Raw genomic sequence first — 21,087 nt, forward strand, 5'->3', positions numbered from 1 at the left:
AGGGTTGATGGGGGGTGGGAGGGAGGAGAGGGTGGGTGATGGGTATTGAGGAGGGCACCTTTTGGGATGAGCACTGGGTGTTGTATGGAAACCAATTTGACAATAAATTTCATATATAAATAAATAAATAAATAAATAAATAAATAAAAAGAATGTAGCTTCTTGAGGCACCTGGGTGGCTCAGCTGTTTTGAGCGTCCAACTTCGGTTCATGTCATGATCTCACGGTTCGTGGGTTCAAGCCCTGTGTCGGGCTCTGTGCTGACAGCTCAGAGTCTGGAGCCTGTTTCAGATTCTGTGTCTCCCTGTCTTTCTGTGTCCCCCCACCCCTGCTCATGCCCTGTCTCTGTCTCTCTCTCAAAAATAAATAAACATTAAACAAAAAAAAGAATGTAACTTCTGTTGCAATGGTCTTGCAAAAATTCCCCCTTTCCTGAAGTAAATGGTATGTAAAATGGTTTAATTGCTATTTTCTAAGGTTGACGGATTCTTACATTATTGGGATAAATCTTATTTCATGATTTATGATTATGATTATGATTATTAAAGACTTACTTCTTTAGAGCATTTTTAGGTTCACAGCAAAATTGAGGGGAAGGTAGAGAGATTTCTCATATTCCCCTGCCTTTGCCCATGCATAGCACCCTCATTACCAGCGTCCCCCACCAGGGTTTACAAGTGATGAACCTACACTGACACATCATTATCTGCTAGAGTCTATAGTTCATCTTAGGGCTCACTCTTTATGTCATGTATTCTACAGGTTTGAGAAAACGTATCTTATGACATGTAGCCATAATTATGGTACCATACAAAGTGTTTTTATTGTCCCCCAGATCTTCTGTGCTCTATTTATTTCACCCTCCCACCTCGTCCTGGCAGCCACTGATCTTTTAACTGCTTCCATAGTTTGGCTTTTTCAGAATATCATATAGTTGGACGCATACAGTATGTAGCTTTTCCAGATTGTCTTCCTTTCACTTAGTAATTAGCATTTAAAGTTCCTTCGTGTCTTTTCATGGGTTGATAGCTCATTTCTTTTTAGTGCTCAATAATATTCCAGTTGTCTGGTTGTACTGTCCACCCACCTACTGAAGGACATCTTGGTTGCCTCCAAGTTTGGGAAAAATTATGAATAAAGGTGCCATAAACATGCCTGTGCAGGTTTTTGTGTGGACATAAGTACCAAGTAAGTATTTGACATAAGTATTTGAGTAAGTACCAAGGAGTGTGATGGCTAGATTGTAAGGTAAGAGTATGTTTCGTTCTGTCGAAACCACCAAAACATCTTCCAAAGTGGCTGTACTGCCTTGCATTCCTCCTCTCTCTGCCCTTCTTTCTTTGGTGGTTACTCATAAATTGTCATACACATAATTAACATACTTTTCCTAGCAGACTCTAGACTGGAATCTCCCTCCTTCCACTGAATAAGAGTGGAATTTTAGGACTTCCTTTCTGCCCCCGCCCCCCATCTCCCAAAAGCTATTATTTTCCAAAATGGATCTTTCTAATTGTCATTAGCTATTATAGTCTTGTTATTATTTATATTGCTTGCATTTTAGTAACACTAATTAGCATATCACCACCAATCCTTAGATGCGCCACTGTGTTTTCATAGCCATGTGCCCACTTCTATCAAAGGCAGCGTTTGCTAGAGGGGCAGAGGGTGCAGGATGCGCCAAGAAAGGAACTTGGCTGCAGGAAGAAATGGGAAGTAAGTGAACAAACCATTTCATGTACCTCAGTTTTGTTTCCACCATAAGCTCATGATGGCCTAGAATTTGCAGTTTAAAAAACAAAACAACCAAACCAAACAAACAAAAAACTTGTCAAAGGTTTGGATCTTCTATCATCCATTTTTGAAATTCTACTTTAAAAATTGATACATATCCATTTTCTGAAACCCTTTCTCCAAATCTACAACATCATTTTCTTTGATTCTCAAAGAATTGTAAGACCATAAGAAGAAATTTTACATGTACATGTAAGTGATATACTCACTTCCAACATCTGTTTCAAAGCTTTCGTTTTTGTTCAAAAACTCATTGGCACCATACAATACTTTTAAATTACAGGAATAATTTTGTTTAGGTGAAAGGGGTTCCAAATAAGTTTCGGTCTCATTAGATGAAGAAAAGTTAGCTGAAAGAAATAAGTATCATGTATCAGTACATGTACGAATACAATAATCATATTTAACTCTCTCTTTAGATTTCATATCTATAATAAATATCTATTAGATTGAAAACTTTAGCAAATAGGAAATAAGTAAAAGATACTAAAAACTACTATAATAATGCATGATTTTGCCACACTCAATTTTTTTTCCCAGAGGAAAGCGCAAACTCAGTCCCCCACTACCACAAATTATGCATACGAGTTACCCACATTTGAGGAAGATGCAGGGGTCAGTGCATCTGGAGTGCAATGGATAAAACTCACCCTGGGAAAACCACCTTCATGATCGTGGTATCTCCCCTGCCAGATAAGTACACCACACTCGATTTTAAAGAAAATATTAAAAAGTCTAACTGAATTTGAGAGTGTCTCTAATTTCACTGATGGAATGAGTTCTCTGTTCAGAAACTAAGAATCCACCTGAGTTAGCCTTTGCCTAATAGATATTTTAAGTACACCATTACTTTATCATCATTTCACTATAAATCTGTTCTTGCTTTCCTCATACCGCTTGTATCGTAGCTATGAAGCTTCTTTACAACATGATGATTGCAATCAGTGTCACACTTCATCCTTTGTGTAGTGTGTGTGTGTGCGTGTGTGTGTCTGTTTGCCTTGCCAAATACGGCTTAGCAAATGGCTTTACATCAAGGGAGAGTTTCTACTTTAACAAATTCAAATAAAAAGAAAAAAACATTAATTCATTAATTATTAAAAAGAACTAGTATCTCAATTATTGTCCCCCATATAAGCCCAAACCCATATTCCTAGAGGCACTGATTGTGTTTTTCCCACTTTTCTTTCATGTAAATGTTCTTGAGATTGTCCATGAATTTTGTTAATGGAGGGTTGACCACATACATAAACTCTTGAGTCACATGATCTTACGTTTGCTTTTCTTTTTATTCTAACAGTATGTGTGTCATATGTTTTCTATGGCACCCTTCCCTGATAACCTTTTCAACAATGCCTTATGTATAACAGTTGCCAAGAAAATTCTTATAAATTAATTGACTTTTGCTATTTCAAAGTTTATTTTGGGGAAAGTATTTGTCTATTTTGTGAATTTGAGTAGTATAGACAATACAATTTTTTGACTCCATAAAACCATAGACCAAAAGGGGGTGAAGGAAGGTAGGGGAAGGGGAAGAGTGGGGGGAAGAGGAGAGAGAGAGGGAGAGAAAGAAGGAAGGAAAGCAAGAGGAAGGGAGGGAGGGAAGGAAGGAAGGAAGGAAGGAAGGAAAGAAAGAATAGAAAATATCTAGAACAACTTTCTACCATAAAAATATTCCAATCAAAGCTATATTCTTACCACAATTAAGTACGTGTGTAATCTTTTTTTCATCACAAGTAAAGTTTTCCTTTTTTTCCAGTCTTAAACAAATAGAAATATTTGCTTTTGTTGGCTCTGTACAAGTTTTCAAATAAAAACTTTCAGGATCTGTCAAAAAGAAGATATAGAAACAGATGATTAATGACTCATAATGTGTGCCATGTGTTCAATTAAAGTCTCTGAAACTATATTCGTGATATAGTCTTTGAGAGCATTTAGTTTTGAAAGTTTTGAAAAACTCCAATAACTCGGGGTTTAACATGCCTCAATTATATAGCTTATTCTTTTTTTAACATCACACATTTTGGAAAGCATTTAATTGGCAGCATTTTATTTAGAATTTATCTTACCTTTGAAAAATGGGACCCAAGCAAATTTCTAGATGAAATTGCATTTTTTTGCACATTTTAAAACACTCACTTCATTTGTTCTTACTTATATCTTCCACTTTTTAATTTACTCTGTGATTTTTTTTATTAAATGATTATTAGAGTATGGGGGTCCTGTCTTGGAGAATACGTTTTGTAAATTGTCATTTTCTGTTTCTAAATGATAATTTATTTCAGTAATATTTGGAGAAAATGAATAAGTTACATGACATTTTTCCGAAAATACCAAAATTTAGCCTACTTTTTAAACTTTTCATTCCAGTTAGTTAACGTACAGTGTAGTATTAGTTTCAAGTGTATAATATAGTAGTTCAACACTTCCATACATCACCCTGTGCTCAACACAAGTGAAGTCCTTAATCCCTAACCACCTCTTCAACCCATCTCCCCATCCCCTTCCACTCTGCTAGCCTTTAGTTTGTTCTTTATTGCTAAGAGTCTGTTTCTTGTTCTCTCCCTCTCTCTCTCTTATTTTTCCCTTTGTTCATTTTGTTTCTCAAATTCCACATGTGAGTGAAGTCATATGGTATTTAACTGTTTCATTTCACTTTATGCCCTCTAGCTGTATCCATGCCGTTGCAAATGACATATCTGATGAAGGGTTAGTATCCAAAATATATAGAGAACTTATACAAATCAACACCCCAAACACAAATAATCCAGTTTAAAAAGGGGCAGAACACTTTAACAGACATTTATCCAAAGAAAACAGGCAGATGGCCAACAGACACATGAAAAGATGCTCATCATCACTTATCATCAGGGAAATGTGAATCAAAACTACAAGAGCTATCATCTCACACCATCAGAATGGCTAAAATCAACAACCCAAAAAACAACAGGTGTTGGTGGAGAAAAAGGACCCCTCACGCACTGTTGGTAGAGATGCAAACATTGTGGAAAACAGTATGACCCTTCCTCAAAAAGTTAACGATAAAACTACTTTATAATCCAGCAATCTCCCGGATGGATATTTCCCCAAACAGTACAAGAACATTAATTCAAAGGGATACATGCATCCCTATGTTTAAAGCAGAATTATTTGCAATAGCCAAGATACGGAAGCAAACTTCAATCTATTTAAATGTGTTCTTGAATTATTATGTGATGTGAAAGAGTAGACAAATGTACACAGTTCCTGAATCCCTTTTCCAAAATGCATTTTGTTATATTCTTCAGTGTAGGGGGCTTGATACCCTTAACCCCTTCCCCTTCTCAGCAGTAGGTGAGCCGGCAGAAGTGGCTTGATCACCTTAACATGATTATAACTCTCTTTTTTTGTGTGTGAACGTAGTTTTGTTCTTTCCACAAACATCAAATCCTTGACTTTGGGGTTTACCCCAATATACTCCAGACACACTTGTACCTAGAAGAATAAATATGTGCACATCTATATTTAATGACTTGAACTAAGTACGGAGGGGGAAGAAAGCTTATAGGTAATCACTTATCCACAGTGGGATAAGTCGTACCTAATCTACTTGAAACACTCTGTAAAAGGAGTATAGGGAGGGAGTAAGGGGTAAAGAAGGCTTATGAACTCCTAATTTCACTGGGTTAGAAGAACAGAAGGTTCGCCCACTAGCGTCCAGCTGACATCTTTCCCCTCACCCCTGTTCATTTACCAGATTCCTTCATCCACTAGAATGAAAAACACGTGGATTTGTATTCTTTTGTAAATATACAAATAGAAACCAATTTAAACTTACCTGGTGGTACGTCCAATTCTATAATTTTATTTGGAGGATCACAAGAAGTATGACTGATAGTAACATTCTTATTTTCACATGCTGGTAGGTTATGGATCTCATTCATTTTACATATGGCATTTTCACACTTCACATCATCGCTAACATTTAGTTTTGCTATAAATGAATTATTTCCATAGTCATAACGATATTTCACACTGATAACTTTATATTTCTCATCTGAAAGAAAATAAAAATGTGGATTCCCTTTTTAAAAATTTTTCAGAATAAGCTTACATCAATTGCAAGCGCTTTAACATAGATTTTCAAAAGTATCAAATATCTAACAAAGTGTCCCCAGAAACATAAAAAAAAAAAAAGAAAAAACACATCAGGTGTGTCCATGATTATTTTTTCAAAATTCCCTTTACATCGACTGCCTATCAAGGACCTCAGCTTTTAAGTTTATACTTGGATGATTAATAGATTAATGTCTTATCTCCCTAACTCGACTATATGTTTTATGACAGCAAAGGCCAGTGTATTTTGAACACCACCATAAACCCAAGTCATTACATAAAACCTGTCATTAGCAGGGGCACACTTGCTTGAATTACTGGTTGAAATGATACACGAATGAAACATCTGATGAATTTCTTCTTGCTTTATCATTTCCCTTACTTCCTAAAATGCAGTTGTTGATTACCTGTTTCTCCAAATTTGTGGAACATTAATTCAGGGGGCACAGGCCTCATTATTCCTTTACCTAGGTAGAATTATTGATAACGAACCCTCCTAAGTACCTCTCCTTAGCGCTATGTTGCATTCCCTTCTTTCTTTAAAAAACATTGTTGAATGGTAAAAAATATCTTTTCAACAAATACTAATTTGTCCCTCACTTTCAACCCAATGAACATTATTAAGCCCTTATTATGTTTGAGACACTGCCCCAAGCACTAAGAATACAAACCATCAGCTTTTAGAAATGTAGAGTCTAATGTGGAGACCGACATAGACGGGTGGCTGCAGACGAGCAAACCCCTAAAATAAGAATGTGTACAAAATAATAAGGGAGGAAAGTAGTGAGAAATCTAGTCAGAGTGTAAGGATAGGAGAGGCTCTCAGAGGAGGTGGGTGACTCAGTTTGTATTTGGAAATATGAGCAGGACATAGAAAAATAGATGGTGGGAACAGGGGTGCTGGATGAGGATAGAGAGGAATTCTAAGTGGAGAGGAAGAGGAGGAGAGAACACGGACGCATGATGTAAACATTATGTGTTTAGGAAACTGTAAGTAATTTCATATTAGTTAAGTGAAGAGCATCAAGAGGCAATAACACAAGAGGAATATGATCATAAAAGACCATATTAATTAAGCAAACATATGAAGGCTGATCTTTACATTATAACGGATGGACAGCTACTGAAGGCAGAGACTTCGGTGGTGAGATTCAGCAATGTGCAGAGGGTTAAGCCCTGACCACGAAAGACTACTTTCACTGGGAAGAGAGTAGGAACGGAACGTGCAAAGAGGGTTGTACAAGCTGTTCTCAAACATCTGCTTTGAGCCAAACCCTGGCAAGACAGAAGGACAGAGAGACAGAGACAAAAACAGATTCTTTTACTTGATAAGCCTTCAAGACATTCTCCACATTTCACATTTATTGTTACAACGCATCCTTAACTCCTGCCACCCCAAAGCAAGTTTGGTATTTTCCACTTCACACACACTAAATCTGAAGTTAAGTGGCTTCACCAAAGTTGTTTAGCTAGTAATTATTAATTCTGGTGCTCAAAACTTATGTCTGAATATGACATCAAAGTTTCTTGCCTCTGAAGGACACAGGCTCTTAAGATTTGGAGCTAACCATTGCGGGGAAAGGGGAGCCAGTGAGTCTAGCTTGTTAGTGGCTCCTGGGGGTTGGAATGAAGAAGCAGATAAGGAAAATGCCATTCTAAAGTGATATGTGCTGCCTCCAAATTAACAAACTTACCACATGATTGCTTAGGTGTAGTAGGAACTGTAATAGAAAAAAAAGAGAGAAAGCAAATTATTAAAATTTCATTTACAACATCTCTGCTATCTATGGTCATTTGGGGTGAGGAGGTTTACAATGTTTTCAACTTCATAAATTGGAAGGTCTGTGAGTTAGTTTTAACATAGAACACAAGGTTTTGTACAATGTACAACACAGTGCTTGGTATAATGCTTTAATCTCAAAACTTCAAATGTTATAAACTAATGAGCTAGTTCTGTAAGACATTTTCATGAGTTTAACCCAATAAACATGATGGTAATAATGATAATAATAATAATAATAATGTTGAGGTTTTTTCCAGCACACATTTGATTATGGCATGGTGACTTGACTAACCATTCATGTACCTAAAAACATGTAAAGGTACTCCTCCCCTTGATTACTCTCAAAATAGATTTATATCATTATAACCCCTAGAGAGTTCAGTTGACACGTTTGTTGAAAAAAAAAATCAGAAAATAGGCAAAGGCGGCTTCACTCTCTGGTTTAACTTGTGTAAGTTCTTTGCACCTATAGTGGATCCAGCGTAGTGAATGGCTCTTTCAACAAATTGAAACACATCGTGGGGGAAGCATATTTGTATTTAACTGAAGAATGGGTGGAAATGTGCCAAGAGATCCTGCCAACCCGGTCTTTGAGTTGGAAGAATTTGGGAGAGGACCATGGGCTTGCCCGCTCTGCCATGGCCAGCCCATTGACTGCCACCGCCAATTGCTGGGTCCGTTCAGATCTCTTGCCTTTGCTTGCATGGTCCATGCCACATGACTGGAGCTCTGCACTCAATCCTCTGCTGTTCGCCACTTGGAATGGGGAGTCCTGTGGATAGACTTGTTCTTTTTCATGCTAATACCTAAGCCCACTCTTAGAGAAAGAAGTCATAGTATTTTTGATCGTTTTTCTATGCCTTTGCATAAAGCACACAACCCTTGGGGGATGTCATAATGATATGAAAAGATATCACAGTAACATTATGCCCTGATCTCACCAGCTATTGCACAGCTAAAATATGTGGGGTTTTTTTTTGTTTTGTTTTTTAATTTTTTTAACGTTTATTTATTTTTGAGACAGAGAGAGACAGAGTGTGAACAGGGGAGGGGCAGAGAGAGAGGGAGACACAGAATCTGAAACAGGCTCCAGGCTCTGAGCTGTCAGCACAGAGCCTGACACAGGGCTCGAACTCACAGACCGTGAGATCATGACCTGAGCCGAAGTCAGACGCTTAACCGACTGAGCCACCCAGGCGTCCCTAAAATATGTGTTTTAAGACTAACTGCCATTCCACAGTCCCCATCATTCGAATACTCAATTGAACTTCTCAAAAAAAGCGCCCCCCGAGAGAGCAAATGGAAGACCCTTCTACGAGCACATCCCAGGTACATGGTAGTAGTATGACTGCATGGCTGAGGGTAAGATTGTCACCTGTTGCGGAAGCAGTCATAATGCTTGTTGCGGGTGGCGTGGACGTAAGACTCTGATCTGCAAGGAAATGAACAGAGAATAAAAGTTAATGAGTTTGTCATAATGAAGGGCAAGGGAAAAACTCTTTAGCAACGATACTTTCTTTCTCTCCTAGCTGAATCACTGGACTTGACACTTGCTCCTTGTCAAAACAGGAAAGTGAGCCAAAACCTTATCTATCTACCAATGGCCCTTTAAGATAACCAATAGTTCCAATAATTAGAGCTTGACATTCAGTAAGTTGAGAGAAACTGTTCTTTCTTTGGTGTAATTCTTACCTGATGTGCAATCTTCCTCAAACTACTCCTTTCTCCTTCAATAACTTCCTTATTTTAATTACTAATAAGGATCCCACTTATTCTTTTTAAATACTCACTGCTTCCCAGGCATTTTACATATTTGGTCCTCACATCCATCCCCTAAAATGAATATTACAATATCTATTTTTACAGAAGGGAAAAGCATCACACAAAAACTATTAGTAGCTTGTGCTAAAGTCAGCCAGAAAGTTAACCGGACTGGATTGGACCCCAGAGCTATAACCTGAACTTTTATGATATGAATAACAAAACGAAGCACGCCCAGAAACAAAGCTTACTGGCAAGTTTATTTTGGCTCATTTGATATCAGTATGTGAAACGTCGCTGCAAATAATATTTGGTATGAAATACGTAAAAGAACTGCATTCAAGTCTCAAATTTCCAGTTCATTACCCACAACTCAAAACCCCTAGAGCACCGCGGGCAAACCTGAGGAGTTATCTTTGGTGGTGATGCTGGAGATGAGTGAGGGTAGGGCAGCAGAGCTGCTGAGTGCGGGGCTGAGGGTCGCTACTGGTGTGAAAGCTGTGTCTGCAGGGAAGGTGCTGGGTGGAATCGTCTCTCCTGGAAAACCTGCAATCAGAAAGGCCATCATCACGGTCATCCATTTTCGCCACAGAAGGGCAATGGCCAGACATTCAGCGTAAACAGAGCATCGAGGCTTAGGCCAAGCAACAATTGAGCACGTAGCTGTCTGTGTTCTGCAAAACTGAATGAAAACCAGCCAGGCCTGCAGAAGTTTCACATCGTGCAACTCAACGCCTAGGCAGCTTTGTAATCAGAGCACCACTTGTAAAATATTTGGCACCTGAGGAGACAGCTGGTTTGCACAAGCCAGGGAGGCCAAGCTTTCCAACCAAGGGATGCCTTAGGTGATGGCGAAAATGCACCCGAGCGACAGAGTGGGGTGCTGGCTTGCGGAGCTCTGGGTGGCAAAGGGTGTGTGAAGGTTGGAAGAAGAGGAAGCACAACCTGCCATGTGCTGGAAACCTTGCCTGGGGGGCACCTCCCTGGGGAGGCCTTTCTGGATGCAGATGCCTAGCTCTAATTTTCTTACATGAGAGCTGAATGGGCTTCTGCCTTTGCAGCTGCTGAGCTCAGGGTGTTTTCCTTTCCAGGTGGAGGTTACAATTCTACTTTCACTATGTTGATTGCCCTCGCCAGGAAAAAATCAAATTGGTTTAGAACCAAAGAACTTCTGCATCATCCAGACACCATTTCCTTATTTTCCAAGCAAACCTAAGCAAATACGTATAGAATTAGGTGTCGTAGCTGAAGAAACTGCACGACGTATTTGGTTAGGACTTGTTGCCAAGCTTCAAAGCACCCAAGGCATGCTACATCTTCCTGCAGACATCACACCCAGAATTCCGACACAAGCAATCAGTATGTATTCACTGGATGCCTACTAGGGGACTGGCACTCCGGTAGTTGTCGCGGCAAAAACAAAGGACATGCTAACCAGCCTTTATTTGAGCTTGTTTGGTTATTTCCCTGTCATGGTCCCTGGGGTTATCAGTTCAATGATACAAGATTAGTCTTGCATTTGTAAGATTCTCAGGGTTTCGGAAGAATGAAACAGGCATGCATATTCCGGAAGCGGTTTCAGGACAAGCATGCAGGCATCGTCCAATTACAAACCGAGCACAGTCCGTAACTTCACATCTACAGCCATTAGCAATGAAAAGGCATCTTCCAAAAATTTGAGTTTAGGTTCTCAGCTCAGTCTTCAAAAGCCACTACCTCCCCTGCATGTAAGTAAACCATAGAGTAGAATGAATAACATAAGTATCAGTTCTGCAGTTCTGGATCCCCAGAGAAAGTCTCCAACACAACACAGAGAAGGGTAGGAAGGTTTAATTTTTCTTCTTAAAAAAAAAAATAGACTCAGAAATGACCCTCTGCTGAGCTTTAAAAATCAGTGGGTTTGGGGCGCCTGGGTGGCTCAGTTCGTTAATAGTCCAACTTCAGCTCAGGTTGTGCTCTCGGGGTTCCTGAGTTCAGCCCAAGGTCAGGCTCTGTGCTGACAGCTCAGAGCCTGGAGCCTGGATTCTGGTCTCCCTCTCTGTCTCTGCTCCTCCCCCACCTCAAATAAAATTTAAAAACATTAAATTTTTTTTTTTAAATCAGCGGGTTTGTCTTTCTCCTTCTTCCACATTCTTTCCTTCTCTTTCACAGGCTTGTTCTCTTTGCCTCCCCTAAGAGTCCCTTGTCCTCATGCTGTTCTAAAGCCCCTGCTTTTACAATTTTCATCAGGTTAATGAATCCTAATCAGTTTTTAATTAGTGGAATTAGCCACCGTGAGAGGAAGAATTTCTTCATGAGGACACATAGAGTGGTTTTTGCAACAACCAGCCCCTACAGGCCAGTCCTCTTCAGTTATTTTACAGCTTCTTCCCATCTGTAACTTCTGAATCTGTGGCTTTGCTAAAAGTTCCAGATCGTCTTACTGTAGTTCTCGTGGTAGCTGGAGTGGGCAGAACAAGGCAGGGAAGGGAGGGCAACTCTTTCCCAGGTCACTTTAAGTTTGTGCATTGCCTGTAATGATTTTTGTGCCAACGGAAGACTTTTAATACCTCATAATTATTCTATTTGATATGTTGGACTTCCATATTTGATTCATGTTCCAAGAAAGGCCACTTTAGTGCCTGCTCCATGGGCTTTCCCATTTATATCTTTTTATTTTCAGGCATTGAAGCCATCACATTTTTATATATGTCTGTGTGGATTTTTGTCTTTCAGGATAAAAAAAAAAAAGTCAACATGAAGTGACTTAGACCCTGATTTGGAAAGATAAAGGAGGGGGTATTTTGCTTTGTTTTATATACATACAGAGATGCTAAGCTGAATCTTAATGTTTGGATGGGGGAAATGAAGCATCTATTTCCTTTTTCCCATTCTTTTAAAAAAACAAACTGTGGTTACAATTTCTTAGTGGCTTTCACTGAAAATGGAAATCATCTGCTCTTCAGGATTTTGTTTATTGGTTGGAAGTCTATTGGTAACATTTCATACATACTATTCTTTATTATTAGCAAAAGTTTTCACTGTGCAGTGGGTCTTGCCCCAATATGAAGAAACGTATAGAACACCCTGAGTAACCATTTATTCTGGAACAGGTTTTTCCTTTATTCTGCGAGGTCTCATTCTTTATTATTTCATCTGTACTAGAAGGACCTTAGGTAGGTGTCCTCATAAACTAAGGATAAACATGAAAGTACGAAATACCGAATTCACCAACCAGCGAGTGCTATACGTTTAACAAGTGGTTGGATTCCCTGACACCACTCTTAACCACAGGCAGCTGTCAGGCTCTCTCCACAGATGCATAAATCTAAAAGCCCGGCAAACCTGATGTGTCATTCTTCCCCGGAGCAGGGGTGAGTGCGGGAGGGGTAGCAGTGCTGCTAGGTGTCTGCGTGTCAGATCCGGCAGAGGGCGCCTGCGAGTCTGCGTGCGTGGGGAAGGTAGGCGGCTGTGTAACTCCTAGGGTAAGAAAGTGAAATTGTTTCAGTATTTCCCTACTGCAGATGAAACATTTAAATACTAGGACGTTATCAGCATCTTTGTTTACCAAACCGTGAAATGACCCAATCTATTAAAATGTGTGTCTGCCTCTATTTAAGTTCGCCTGGCAGGAAGGTGGCACCAGAGTTCTTCATTTACATATTCCCAGAGGCTTCCTGGGGTCCTGTTGAAGTCATAGATGACTCAGGTTTCCAGGTGGCTTTTTTTTTTTTTTTTTTTAACCTCCAAGTCTCTGTGAGCTTTTTGGATTCTCCTTCAACTTTACAAACTGAAAGTTGGGGTGTTTCTTCGTAGGCAGAATCAGTAAAGAATCCCTCAGTATACAATATGCAAATCGTAAAAAAAAAAAAAGAAAAAATAGAAAAATGGACAAGACATGTAACAGACATCTAATATACGCAATGGCTAAAGAGTGTAGGCAAAAGTGCTCATCACTATGAAATTTTTTGATGTTAAAATAAAATATCTTAACTCTCATACTGGCAGAGTTTTGAAAGATTAATAATATCTAGTATTGGAAAAGATGTGGGGAAACAGTTGCTCACACACCCACATTCTCTCAGAGAATCACATGTCTAGAGTCTGGAGGATATACCGCCACGGATAAAATGGTATGGTATCTTTAAGGATCAGGATTTGGGAAAATAGTATTTTCAATGTGTATGTGTGTAAATTCTTTATATATATGTATATATATATGCATAAAGTATGTACTTTATATATACTTCTATATTGATATTTTGCAACTGCATAAAATATTTTTGTAAAAATAATATCACATAATTAAGTTTAATGTTATGCAAACAGATGCTTATTATAATGATTTTTGAACAATTTTGAAAACGCTTGAAAATATTATACTGTTAGAAGCATGGATTAAGGGATTTTTTTTAACCTATGTATATCGGTAAGCAGGAAAATTGGATTGTATTCCACAATACGAATCAATTGCGAACATAAATTAAATAACACATACGATTTTATCCCAGTAGAGAATTGAAATATCACCGGAGAGCAAAGTTATTTTGTAGGGAGATCAAATGTCTTATTTTATTTGAAAGTGTAAGAAACCTTCCAAGCTAATTTCACCATCAAGTTAGTATTTTACTATTATTCATCCTTATTTCCAATCTTTTCCATTTTAAACATTTTCTCTTCACATTTTGCTTCATAGAGAATATTATGTGTGTGTGTGTTTGTGTACATGAAGCTAAATGTGAAAACTTTAAAATAGAAAACTGTGTGACATCACTCAGTCAGTAAAAAAGTTTACCCTGGAATGTTCTACCTAACCATTAACACCCTCATCCTCACATTCTTTTTGTTAAAATTTTGGGCAATGAATTCAAATGCCTGCAATGTTTAGATAGATCCTAGCCACTACTCTGCTAAGGTGGAAGGAGAAAATGGAGGAAAGATTGAATTTACAGTTCTGTAATCAACATAAGGAGGCATTTATCATTTAATTAACTGCTTATTATGGCCAATAAACTTCATCAATATGGTATTCAAAACACGACAATGTACCCCTCCACCAAACTTCTGAGACAGTGTTGAACATACTTGTTTTTCAAACTAAGATTAATGGCACTGTTAAGCAAGTAGCTTAGTCTCTAATGTCTATAAACCTGTTTGCCTCAGAAAATGACAACATAGCACATTATTTCAGAAAAGGCATGAACAACCCTCATGATGGTGGATTTATGTGCCAAATACCCTGGCAGACCTAACATCAAATATAGAATGAGCAAACCACAGATTTATTGGGATTCTGAAAAGCATCAGTGGTCTTCACTGGTAAAAAATACCTCCCACATCACTGTTATGAATGTGGCCACATTCCCTTCAATTCCGCCCTAAGACCCACAACCTTGATTAATTTTTTTAATGCCAATATCCCTGGAGGAAATTCAAACAGCAAAGCTGGATTATTGATCCTCGGTGTGGTTTTTCAAAAATAAATTGTTTATCTCCAGTAATTTCTGGTATTGAGATTGTGGAGTTCAACAAAGAAAAATCCTACTTTGGAATTACAGCCAGGGAGGGCAACACTGACAAAGCGCTGAAATACTGAGTTCTAACCCGGCTGGCACTGCAGAAAACCCAAGTGAGCAGAACAGTGGCGATGACACAGCACATGCAGTTCAGTGGCTACTGGAGAAACTCCCCTCCCCCTCCCCATCAGCCTTACTTGCTGGGGCTTCCCTCCCTCCCTGTCCATCAGCTCCTCAACAACTTGCCTTCACTACTTTGGTCAGTCAAAATTGCATGAACGCCTGGATGTTCTACACTTTACATGCTTGAATAAAACCACATTTGTAGAAACTGCACACGTATTTTAAAGAAAAACAGTTCTGATAACTTTCAGATTCAAAAAGGAAGACAAGTTCTCCTAAACTCATTTCAGTTAATTAACACCTCTGTGCCGACCTGTCACATTAAGAGTATTAGCATTATCCAAAGAGTTCAGGAAGTCTTCAGTTGAAGGATTGTCTGGACTAAGAGTAGGCGTGGTCTCTGAGGAGTTATATTCTCTTTCAGAGATGCTTGTAAGTGAGAGTGCAGTGGTGCGGGCAGGTAAGGGGTCGCTTGGAGCCAGAACACTGGGCTTTTCTGTTGAGTTCAGTCCTATTGTATTCATGGGAGATGGAAAAAGGAAAACAAAATAAATACGTGAATCATATCCTGCAACATATACTCATCTGAGTTAACTAACTCCCCAGTCCATTACAGTGTGTATATAAATATATATACATATATGTGTGTAAATGCACACACAACATACAGAGATGATATACGGAGTGTGGTAGTATGTATATTTTACCAAATACATATACATATATACACATAGATAGATAGATAGATAGATGCATACAGAGGTATATAGACTTAGATATAGTGGCTAAAGATATAAATGGGGAAATAAAGTTGAAAGCAGCTATTCCCTGCCTTCTTCCCTTTGGATTGCTGGTTTCTTAACTGTCCAAAGCAGTTGGGTTCAGAAGGACGGAGCACACACATAAAGAAAATCAATTAACAGAAATTATAAAAAAAAAAGAAAAGAAAAGAAAAGAAAAAGACTTATCAATGAGCACTAGAGAAAGATAAAGTTTAAAGGGAATTATTAAGACGACTAGTGTTTCTAGGAAAACAAAAAATGAAAAATAAAAGTTCTAGGTACACACTGATTTTTTTTTTTACAATTTTATTTTTAAGTGATCTCTGTACCCAACGTGAGTGAGGCTTGAACTTACAACCCCGAGATCAAGAGTTGCAGGCTTTACTGACTGAGCCAACCAGGCACCCCTGCACTGATTACTTTTTAGCAAATCAAAAACAAAGCAAAGATTGGACAAAAGACAGAGAAACAAAATTCTCAAACAGATACACAATGCCCAAGTCTACAAAATGGTTTCAACTTTGTGATAATATAAGAAACACAATTTGAGATATTGCAACAACATTTTCCATGGTTTCAAGTCACTTCAGAAGAAAAAATAACAGTGTGACAAGTAGTGCTGAATAGGGAACCCGTAGCTGATAGAGGCGTACAACTGATAAAAGCTTCTGCAGGGCACATTAGCACTGTGTATTAAAGGCCTTTAAATTTTTTGTGTTCTCTTACTCAGAAGGTGTATTTCTTTATAGAAGAATGGGGAGAAATACACCAAAATTGTTAAAAAAAATAAAAAACCAACACATTGTGATCTCTGGATATTGAGGTTATAAAGATGTGGGTTTTTTTTTTCTGGATTTTCTATGTTTAACATATATTCATTTCTACGAATAGTCAAATGTTATGTTTTTCAGTGTTTAATTAACAACAACAACAAATGATAGCACCCAAGTACTTTAACAATTCAGTTCAACAAGAGTAAGAGAAAATGGCCCAAGAGTGAGTAAGAGAAAATGGGAGGGGAACTAGAATGGGAGAAACTGGAAAAGATTAGAAGTGATAAGATTTAAGAACTGAAATTAAAAGATTACTGAATGGGGAATTAAGAAAATGGAAGTAGAAAGGGCACAGAGAAGTCCTAGCTTCATTCATTATTGCTGAAGGTAAAATGAAATCAGTGTTTACTAAATACAAATAAAATACATCCAAGCCTTATTGAACTGCCCCAATGACAAGAACATAAAATAATGTAGAACTCTTCTGTGGTTACTGAAATCCAAAGTAATTTCAGTACATTTGTTACAGTGGTTGTTTTCCAATGAAAATTTTCAATCTCTAGAATTTCATAACCTAATAACACACAAAGCAACATATTTACTAACAAACCTCTACCCGAGATACACGTCAACATATCTAGCAAAGTGATAGGCAAGTCACCCCTTCCTGTCTTCAGTGTAAAATCCTAAATCCTACTTGACTTATTCTCTCACCTGCTCTTTGTTGAATAAAAGAAGGGACAAGGGTGGAGGCAAAGACAGGAAGAAGAAAGATAGGGACAGAGATTGAGAAGATGAAAGGGAGAGGGGGAGGGAGCTTAAAATTATGTGCAATAACATTAATATACTTCCATCATTATAGACGTGAACAATTATTAGTTTGTTGTTTTTAGGTTAACCTATCTTTGGTTTTGGCAGGATTCCAATGATCCCCTGTGCTCTGAGAGAAATGTGACATTTTCCCTTTATCACCCACTCCCACTTATCTTTTACATTTGAATTACAAAAAGACTAGAAGGAAAACCACTCCAAATACCTCGCATAATAGTGTTATGCTTTGTTGAAGAGTAGCATTCCTAAAGATTATATATCATCAAGTAAATTCAGTCCAAGGTCTATGAAAAAACGGTATTCAGAAAACTACCCTCCTACATAGAAGCCTTAATATTCTTGCACACATCTTAAGCTCACTGCACATCCCCTGGTTCAATAAATAAGACTTTAATTCAGGATGAGAAAAAATGCTCCAATTGCCAATTCTACATTGGCCTTCTTCTTCACTTCGGAGATACTACTGGTTTCCACTGATCACATTCTTGTTGATATTTGCAGGAAGCCATTCTCATTAGCATTTGGGGTCACTATTTTGACTTACCTGATGTCATCATTTGGATGTGTCATCCATCATTTTATAACAGTGCAAGGATAATGGAAACTCTCTCAAGAAGGTGGTAAGTCATCTAGCATTTTAAACATTCACCCCTATTCTACCCCATTCCCAATCCCCTCCTGCAACAATAACCAGTTTATATGGTTGGAATGAACTTACTCATTTGTAAAAGGTGGAAATGCTAAAATGCATGAGAGTAGCTGGCATAAACCAATCACAGTTGCTATACCTTAATGACTTTCATGTATTTATAAAGCTTCTCTACCATACTATCCAACCGTAAAATTTCAATATTACATGTTTTAAAAAATAAGAGAATGTGCTTCTTATGCAGATTCAAAAGCATTTTGTTAGCATTCACATGCTTCCTGGTTTCCATAGTTTGGAATGAATTTTCATTTATTTACAAAAATAATTCCTTTAATAACTCAATTTGCAGAACATTTTGAATGTACCTAACTAGAACTGTGCATTAAAATGATTAAGTCAGAATTGTCTTAGTGGCTTTACTTACCTTCTCAATGCATACTTCAACTGTATAATGAATCAGGAAATCAGTAATACATTTTACATAACACTAACATTTAAGTGATATAACTTATTTTTAACCACATGAAATGTACGTTTCTCTCTTATTTTTGCATATAATATGTATGAATTTATTTTTAACATTTTCATTGTTTAAATTTAATTGGTCTCAGGATTAGAATACTCATTAAGACTATTAATTCCATTGTGACAATAGAATTTGAACATGATTATTATAAAATATCTTACTACTCTCAAAGCTTTTCTTTTATATATGTATATACATATATGTATTTGTATATATACATATATAATATGTTTAGAATTCTAATTTCTCAGATAATTCTTTAACCAATTTTTGACTATAAAGTTTTGCGACCTAACTTGAATTATTTGCAATGTTAAAATTTAAAAAGAGATTGGAATCCTGCTATGCAATTTATTGTCAAGTTTAAGAAAAGCTATAACTTATACACAATAATATATTCAAGTAGTTAACAAAATTTATATGGTATAAGCAGGAATATTAAGAACAAGAAAGTGTCAAAAACATTTTCACAATTCAAGAAATAATTCATAATTATAACACTTGTCCTTGTAAAATGATTTTACTAGACACTAATAGAAAACTCTATCAACATTAAATATATAAACTTCGTAACAAAATAATAAAATAAGTAAAATGAAAATATTAATTCTTACCAGGACTGGAAAGAGTATTGTCTTCTCCTGAAAAAAGGAAAACAAACATCTATTAGAAAACTTCAAATTTCATAATACATATGTAAATATAAATTAAATTTCCATATATACATCATCTCTGTGTTAGTTAACATTCACAGAGGGGCAATTTTCAGTACCTTTTACCACTGAAACTACATTCCTTCTCTTAAGGTCATGTTTACAATGTCCAAGTATGTTAAAACTATGGTATTAGTTTTTGACTTCTCAGGTAAAATAAAAAAGTAATAGAATAAAGGAGAGCTATTAGAATTAATCTCAAGCCTATAAAAGACTTTGGACTTTTTCCCCATATGCATTCATTTATTTAGATAATGATTATTTATTGAATGCCTACTGTGTGCTATATGCCACATACTAGTGATATAATATGACCAAGGTAGAGACATTTCCTGCCCCCAAGGAGCTCAGTTCAGTGTAAGATACAGACCCGAAAAAAAAAAAAAAAAAAAAAAGAAAGAAAAAAAAGAAAGAAAGAAAGAAAGAAAAAGTCTTACAGTGTAATGACCAATGAGATAGAATGTGCTGTAGCAGCACAGTTTGGATTGGGGCACCTGGGTGGCTTAGTCAGTCAGTTAAGCATTCGACTCCTGATTTCAGCTCAGGTCATGATTCCAGGATCCTGGGATTAAGCCCAACATCGGGGTCTGCACTGAGCATGGAGCCTACTTAAGATTCTCTCTGTCTCTCCCTCTGCCCCTCTCCCCGACTTGCACTCACTGTCTCTCAAATAAATTTTTAAAAATTAAAAAGAAAAAGCTTATAGAGGGATCACCCAATTTAGAGTTCCAGGGTTGGTGTCCAACTGGTAGAGAAGGTGACAGAGAGGGTTTCTTGGATACATTTAAGGTGTGACCTAAAGGATTATGGACAGCTAGCTCAGTCCTAGAGGAATAAGAAGTTGAGATTCGTCCTACAGGCTTTAGACAGCCATCAGAAGAAGGTGTTTAAGGGGAGAACTATTGAAGAAGCATTTCAATTTTCGATTGACCTTGTTGTAAAATGGAAAATAGATTATCAGAAGGCAAAGTTGGAGACAGGAACATCAGGAGACTAAAATAAAAGCGTATGAAAAAGATGATGTTCTACATGAGGAAAATGGTACCAAAAAAAAAAAAAGCAAGAAAAAAATCTGTGAAACACTTTGGAAGTAGTCATCAAGACTTTGTAAATCGTTAGAAGTAAGAAAGGCAGAGAATGAGTAATACGGAAAGCATTCAGGTTGATAGTTCAACATACTAGGCAATTGTAGTAGGTAGATTGTGGAAGCTTTCACTAAGCTAAAGAAGAAAAGCAGAAGAGACAGGAAAATTTGATATTCTTGAAACTTCTATGTAAAAATGTTTAGTAATATTTGGAGGTGGAGGTTGGCAGCTCAGGATATCTCTCTGAGTTGAGGCTTTGGATCAGCATATAGATGGGTATTGTAGCTATGACGGTGAAGGAGGTCCCCCAGTTATACAAAAGGAGCACTCGGGATAGAATTCTGAAGTTGAGTAAGCATTCAAGGAGAGGGCCTAAGATTAGGTGACCTAATCTTCTATGTAGGAGGGAAAATGAAGTCAACAAGAGTTACCAATAAAGGGTGTTTCAAGGAAATTAATGAAATCAAATAAAATGAGATTTATCACCTGAGCTTGTGGGAATGTTGGAAAGGTCGGTTTTATTGCCATGATGGGAACTAGATTCAGTCTGCAGTGAGTGAGACATGTTTCACTCTTAGTAAATGACCGTGAAAAAGATCATAAAATCGTTTCCCAAATGACAGTCAACTGATGTGAAAAAGAATCAAGAATCAGATAAAAGAAAGGGTTGGTTAATATTT

The 21,087-nt window shown here is 37.4% G+C and overlaps 1 protein-coding gene and 1 non-coding gene across 2 annotated transcripts in view; both read right to left on the minus strand.

Annotated features, from left to right (window-relative positions):
* LOC121022406 (receptor-type tyrosine-protein phosphatase C-like) overlaps positions 1–21,087 on the minus strand; it is a gene marked incomplete at its 3' end in the record, with an annotated part of 102,830 nt that overhangs the window by 26,228 nt on the left and 55,515 nt on the right. The window contains exons 3-11 of the mRNA XM_040463483.1: positions 19,224–19,250; positions 15,362–15,559; positions 12,755–12,889; positions 9,833–9,976; positions 9,045–9,101; positions 7,581–7,607; positions 5,609–5,827; positions 3,490–3,618; positions 2,001–2,141 (exon numbers count right to left, since the gene is read on the minus strand). Coding sequence (XP_040319417.1) covers positions 2,001–2,141; positions 3,490–3,618; positions 5,609–5,827; positions 7,581–7,607; positions 9,045–9,101; positions 9,833–9,976; positions 12,755–12,889; positions 15,362–15,559; positions 19,224–19,250 — 1,077 coding nt within the window. The remainder of the gene's footprint in view (positions 1–2,000; positions 2,142–3,489; positions 3,619–5,608; positions 5,828–7,580; positions 7,608–9,044; positions 9,102–9,832; positions 9,977–12,754; positions 12,890–15,361; positions 15,560–19,223; positions 19,251–21,087) is intronic.
* Positions 2,329–2,492, minus strand: LOC121022446 (U1 spliceosomal RNA). Its single transcript, XR_005786945.1, has one exon. It is a non-coding gene; the product is annotated as a U1 spliceosomal RNA (small nuclear RNA).

The sequence above is a fragment of the Herpailurus yagouaroundi genome, unplaced genomic scaffold, assembly GCF_014898765.1.
Source record: "Herpailurus yagouaroundi ecotype Mexico unplaced genomic scaffold, PumYag 403, whole genome shotgun sequence".
Classification (NCBI taxonomy): domain Eukaryota; kingdom Metazoa; phylum Chordata; class Mammalia; order Carnivora; family Felidae; genus Herpailurus; species Herpailurus yagouaroundi.